The sequence below is a fragment of the Silene latifolia genome, chromosome 9 (assembly GCF_048544455.1).
Source record: "Silene latifolia isolate original U9 population chromosome 9, ASM4854445v1, whole genome shotgun sequence".
In the NCBI taxonomy this organism is placed as follows: domain Eukaryota; kingdom Viridiplantae; phylum Streptophyta; class Magnoliopsida; order Caryophyllales; family Caryophyllaceae; genus Silene; species Silene latifolia.
In genome coordinates, this window is record NC_133534.1 from 169,709,906 (window position 1) to 169,716,729 (window position 6,824).

General features: G+C 37.9%; 1 protein-coding gene across 1 annotated transcript; it reads left to right on the plus strand.

Annotated features, from left to right (window-relative positions):
* Positions 1-2,803: 2,803 nt before the first annotated feature.
* Positions 2,804-3,765, plus strand: LOC141601874 (uncharacterized). Its single transcript, XM_074422181.1, has 3 exons — positions 2,804-2,942; positions 3,058-3,371; positions 3,520-3,765. The coding sequence occupies exons 1-3, from the start codon at positions 2,804-2,806 to the stop codon at positions 3,763-3,765; spliced, it is 699 nt and encodes a 232-aa protein (XP_074278282.1).
* Positions 3,766-6,824: the final 3,059 nt, after the last annotated feature.

Below are 6,824 nucleotides of genomic sequence, written 5' to 3' on the forward strand. Positions count from 1 at the left end.
GAACTTCGGTTGTTTCACGCATCTCGAGGTAACACCGTCTTTATGTATCGCCATTCTTGAAGAAATCCGTCTTTGGGAACTCCGGAATGAATAAAATTACATAATAAATTACATAATTTCCTATTATACATTTGTAACTAAAATAAAATAAATCTATTAAATTACAAAACGGTGATACGAGATCACAATAAAAATTACAACCGAATCGATATTCCCATACATTTCGGGAAATACCAATTAAAATCTAAGGCCATACTAAGTAAAATTACATAATTCAAAATTACATAAATTAAAATTATGACAATCATAAAGAAAAATGCAGCATTATAATATGTATGAACATGCTCAATTTTTATGCTAAATCGCCTTTAATTAGCCAATATCGTATATTACTCGGTTTTTACGGATTTGCGTGATTTCAACATTTTATAATCACAAAAATGCATAAACTCATATTTATGCATAAGTTAATTACCCTAACCTCTTAGGACTCAAAATATAGTCTTCACTAATAATTTGACCATAATTAACCCATATCTTATAAAATTGTTCATAAATGGACCAAAATTACAAAATAAGCTATTAAACTTCAAATAAATCACAAAATTTCAAATAAATTCAAAATTTGAAATTTAAATTCATGAACATTCTGGAAAAATTCCATGACACTCATAATGTTCAAAATCTTAGGTTAAAAATTTCGAAATTTTTACCGGAAAAACAATGTTGCGGTTTATCGTATTTTTAATAAAATAATCATAAAAACATGGAAAAATTATTTTCACTAACTTTTCATTTTTAGATCTGAAAAATATAATAAAATGCAACATTAGACGTTTTTCTTAAGTCATAGATTATGTTTTATTACTTTTCAACTAATAATGTCACTATTTATGCTATTTTTCTTCAAAAATCCATAAATCATGCAAAAAGACTTCTTTATAGCCAATTATTTTACACACATCTTGTAAAATTGCATGTGACAACATATTAATTTTCTATGACCAGATTCGAAATTTAACTCATATTAACCTATTTTTCACCTAAATCCGAATTTAATAATGAAAAATTCATTTTTTGAGCATAACAAGTCCAAAAATTATGAAAATTTACAGGTTATCTCAAAATAATATATGTAACAACATATCCAAAAACCAACTGAAAATTCGAAGTATAGCTAATTTTAGACCAAAAATGACATTTTTACTCATAAAATCACATTTAAATGCCATTATTGTAAATTATGAACAATAAAAATCCGAAAAATTAACCAAAATATCCTAAAACATTTTAGGACCAGAAATATTAACATGCATGTAATAATTTCGTGATATATCATAATAACACAAATTTTACAAGTTTTATTTGTTATTCTTATAACTCGGAAAAACTTTTAACCAATTTGCATGCAAACAACCGTGGCTCTTGATACCGATTGAAAGAAATGTAGATCTATATACATACAAACATACTCTTATATGTCTAAATTAATTTGTCATAAAATTAAATACGGATTTTATGCATGCAAACAATATAATAAAAGAGAAGAAATCATATTCTTACATTGTGATTTCGGATTTATGGGCACAAGTGAGTCCTCCTACTCACTTGTTCTTGAGCTCTCCAAATGGAAGAACAAGGATTCAAGTGTAGAATCCCTCCCAAAAGCATATACCCAAGGAATACATCTTAAAGACTAAAATAATATGATCTAGTATTAAAATTAGTCTTACTTAAAAATATGACACAAAATGTTTTTGTACTCTCACATATTTCGGTTGAGAGAAGAGGGATTTTGTGATTTATTTCTCTAGAAATCTCATAAGATTGTAGAGAGCATTTGATGAATTTTCTTACACTAGAAAATTAGATGGGAAGATTGAATGAATAATGAAAGAGAAAAGCTCACTTCTCTTTTCATGTGGAGTGGCCGAAATTACCTTGGGTAGAATGCCCAATGCATTTCATTTTTGCTCTTCTCTAAAAGGTAGGTTTTGCATGCCTACTAGTTAGCTTTTATCATTGTGTCTACCACTAAACAATTAACACAATTTTATTCCACTAACTCCTTCATTATTTCGGTACATACAAAATAAAATGGATGGTCCATTTTATTTTGTCATTTGTCAATTGTAACATATGTGACATGTTACTTGACATATGAAATTGTAATGTATTTTTAACATATTAAAAATCAACATACTCATAAAATATGTCATATACAAAATCGACTAGTAATTCGTAATTACTTGTACCAAAATGGTTTCCAAATTATAAACTACAACATTCTGTATTTATAATAATTTATTCATTCCGTTTCAATTGTTTCTTTAAACGATAATAAACAATAATTTCATCCAAGTAATAAAATAATTCGATTACTTAGACCGTGTCTTATTTAATCATATTTACAATAAGATACGTAAATTATACTCACAAAATCATCCGTCAATTTTAAGCAATTTAATTAACTCATATCGGTATACGATTAATTAAATAATCAATTAAGAGTATTTCCCTATAGGTATGACCTAAGGGGATCAACTGATCACCACCGTCGCACGACAGTAATGTCAAACTCTAGTCAGCCAATCATTACCGATATGTGTGGACCAGTTGACTGTAAAATATTACATCCCACATGTATTCTTAAAATGAGATTTAATAATGATATTTAAATCATGTGATCGCACTATTGTTGAGGACACATTTCCCAACAATAAGAAGACAGCACAGGGTGTCCTGTTGCGATGCGTCGACAAGACAACGTCAGAAAAGGTCATGGAAGAAGTCCACGACGGGAATGTGGGCCGCATATGAACTCCCACATGCTAGTTCGGAAGATCATGAGGTTAGGATACTATTGGACAACAATGGAAACAGATTGTCGCAGATATGTCCGGCATTGTCACAATTGCCAAATATTTGCGAATATTCAACATGTACCACCTTCTATGCTATACACCATGACGTCACCTTGGCCTTTCTCAACCTGGGGAATCGACATCATCGGAAAAGTAAACCCTTCTGGAACAGGAGGGCATTGTTATATCCTAGTCGCTATTGATTACTTTACCAAGTGGGTAAAGGCCAAGTCTTACAAAGTGCTAAATGCGAAGCAAGTAGCCAAGTTTATTCAGAATGACATCATCTGTCGGTACGGAGTGCCGCACGAGTTCATCAGTGATCATGGAACTCACTTTCAAGCTGAGACAGCCGCTAACAAAACGGTGGCTACTATATTGAGAAAGATGTCTGACAATTACAAGGAGTGGCCAGAGAAGATACCCTTCGCGTTGTGGGGATATAGAACATCCATCAGAACAGCCACAGGGGCAACCCCGTACTATCTAGTTTACGGGATGGAAGCAGTACAACCATCGAATCGAAGTACCCTCCCTACGCATCTTGCTCGAAAGCCAGGTCCCGGAAGCGGATTGGGTCCAAGCCAGATATGATTCGTTGGTGTTGCTTGATGAGCATCGTTTGAATGCGTTGTATCATGTTCAACTCTATCAGAAAAGGATAGAGCGGGTTTTTAACAAGAAGGTGAAGCCCAGGGGAATTAATGAAGGCGATTTAGTTCTCAAATCAGTAAGGGCTCTATTACCAGTCGGTCCAAGAGGGAAGTTTAAGCCTAATTGGGCCGGTCCTTATCTCGTGAAGAAGATACTCACAGGAGGCGTGGTACGTTTGACAGATTTGGATGGAAATGATTTCTCGAATCCAACGAATCTGGATCAGTTGAAGAAGTACTATCCTTAAGACCTCACTCTCAAAGTTATGAAATAACACTTGAATTGTGATGTATTTGAATAAGTTTTAAGTTTGGCATTTGTTGCCACTGCCTGAACTGTTTTATGAGAGAACTACGACCTCGGTTTGATTCTGTTGAAAAGCAGATACGTAGGCAACCCTTGAAAAGGGTACAACCACAATAAAAATGAAATGTTCAATGCAGAAACTGAGGATTTGTAATAAATAATACGTGTCTTTTATTTTGATAAATCCGGGCGACGCCCATTACAAATCAAACTAACAGGAAAGCAAATAAAAGCATAATAGTAATACTAAATAATAGAGCCGTAACTACCACCTATCTTTAGTTGGGTCGCGTGTCCCGTCACTACGAGACGATGTCTCACCCATCATCATTCTTGCCCGTTTCTTCGGGGGGACCACGTTGTCTTCTCGCGGGCCCAATCTCTCTTCTACGCTTGGTCGAGGGCCAAGTCTCTCTACAAGTGTCGGAACGTCACCACTTGTAGTACCCAGTTGGTCCCACACGCTAGGAGCACCAGGTTTAGCCCTAGGGTTCTCGTCAGGCCTATTCTCGGTCTCAGTCGGGCCCGGAATCGGCCCGGTAAAGAATTGTCGATTTTTTAACCCCCTGTCGTGTTTCTCCCGATCAATGGCATCATCTTTCTGTAGTTTCTTCCTTGCTTTAAGGCCCGGTTCTGTAGTCCATTTGAGATATGAAGGGGAAACCCAAGTAGACTCGCGTGGCTCGGGAATGCGCCACACGGTCCTTCGGCGCCACGCATGGAGCCATGTATGACATCTACCCTGAGAAATAACAAAAGCAGGACCTCGCGAAGCCTCCGTCGCAGGGATAATTTGTTGACGACCGAATTGGCGAAGCACTCGGTCCGGGTAAAAATAGACAGGGTGATCCAAGCCCAACAAAGTGACATACCGTGTATGATCAGTATCTGCGAGCCCGGTAAGTGAGCTCAAATGAAGCCATGGTAAGGACCAGCGAATGTGAGACCCTGTTCGCTAATCGGATATTTCGCCGAAGAATCGGATCCTTGCTCGGAATTGTAGCGCGCCGTCGCCGATTAGTGAGACTTCTGACATGATAATCTTCTGGTTTCAACGGCGGATCAATCAAACCAAGACGCTCGCTGAGCCATACCTGTTAGACAGTCAGAAAAAGGCAGGTCAAAAAAAAAAAAAAAAAGAGACGAAAAAAATAAGAAAAAGAGACGAAGAAAAGAGAAAAAAGGAAAAAAGAGAAGAAAGACAAACTTGCAGTAGACGGGTTGATCCCATGAATACAGCATCCGGATTGGCTTTTTGTGCATCCAAGCTTTTAATAGTCTCAGCTAGTATAATCCATGCAGGATTAGCACCATTCTCCATTTGCTCCACGACTCGGATTAGTCTAGCTTGGCCGCGATAAGATGGAATTTCTATCACCCCCTCGAAACAATAAAGATGCAATAGAATGAGGCCAAAGGCGCGGCGTCGATAAATGATCGGTATATCTGGGTCATTCGCACGCCGGAATTTATGCACTAGCGCAAGCAGGTCCACCTTTCCACCATCGACGATGGTACGGGCTTCATCACGCGACAAGTTTAGATATTCGCGGTACTTTCGGGTCCAGTTGGACACAAAGTCGGGAACCACAGGCTCTTGCGTGGTCCTCCATCCTCCTAAGACGGTAAATTCTTCAGGAAGGGGACAAATTTCTCCCTCCGGAAAAGCAAAGACATGATGCTCGGGATCCCACACTCTCAGGCACTCTTTAAGAAATGCGGGTTGAATCATGACTTGCCTCAGGAAAATAATTTGTTGAATTCCCGCCGCATTCAGATTTTGGATTTCTAAACCCCTGAATTCTGTCGCCCATCCCTTCATGGTCCCAAACAGGGAATTCATGACTAGTTTTTTTCTAAGAAAGATATTCTTTTAAGCAGAGAGATTTCTGTTTGAGAAATTGTGAGAAATCTCAACCCTTAGCCCTTCCTTATATATGAAAAGAGATGAGGAATTTTGGAAGTATAATTCCTTTAGGTTTTGGAAACCTAAATCTTCTAGGAAATTGGGAAACTTAGAAGCCTACTAGCTTTAGGAAGTTTGGTAGCTTTTTGAAATAAGAAAGCAAGTCCCATACCTCCTCTTTTTCGGCCGTGAAGGGCCCGTGTGGCGCGCCAAGTGGGCCCCATCCGTCCCGGGTTTTGTTCGCTCATTTCTCTTGCGGAATTTGTCATAGTTCGTGCACCGAAGTGACTAATTTACAATCTCATCCCCTGCGCGTCCCGTGTTGACTTAACATCCCGTACACACTTACGGATTTTATTGGGTTACGCCCACATTGGTTACGGGTCAGAAAGTCCGAGTCTTTTTGTCAAAAGGTCGTGTCTACCCGTCGCTTTCTCTTCGGAAATTTGAAATAAACTTCTGCGATTATTTTTTTGAAAATAAAATTGTGTTTTGATTTGAAAAATCATTTAACTCCAGAAATTTGAAATAATTTTTTGCAATTAATTTTATTGAAAATAAAATTATGTGTTGATTCGAAAAATCATTTGGATCCAGAAAACTGAAATAAATTCTCGCCTCGAAGAGGCCAATCATTTTCGAGATATTCAAAGTTCGGGTCAATGACCCACCTTTTCTAAGCAATGTTCGTGTCTGCGGGTCGATAACCCATTTTCCTTTTCTTTCAACTGGGGGCTCTGTCGCCGTCGGCTCGAGAGACCCATCAAAACTCGGTCGATGACCATTTCAAGTATCAAAATGTCGCTACGTGAATCGCGTGCTATATATTATGATTAAATTTGCAGAATATGCTCCAACTGGGGGCTCTGTCGCCGTCGGCTCCAGAGACCACCACAAAACAGACAGGATGGCATCCTCATAACAAAGATCAACAGCAGAATGCTACGGAAATGACATTTCCCCAACGAAACGCCCATTTGGTGAATCGTTCTCCCTAGCGAACAATAAATTGATAAGCAAAGCGCAAGTTTTGTCTTTACTCACATGAACAATGGGATATTGGCATCCGAGCCGAAGCGGCGAAAGCTACGAGG

What these genes read in the sequence shown, in the direction of transcription:
- LOC141601874 (XM_074422181.1), top strand. Translation starts at nt 2,804, where the DNA reads ATGTGGGCCGCATATGAACTCCCACATGCTAGTTCGGAAGATCATGAG. An exon ending in TATTTGCGAATATTCAACAT is followed by an intron (nt 2,943 to 3,057) that starts GTACCACCTTCT and finishes GTTATATCCTAG; the next exon opens with TCGCTATTGATTACTTTACC. An exon ending in TAGTTTACGGGATGGAAGCA is followed by an intron (nt 3,372 to 3,519) that starts GTACAACCATCG and finishes CAACTCTATCAG; the next exon opens with AAAAGGATAGAGCGGGTTTT.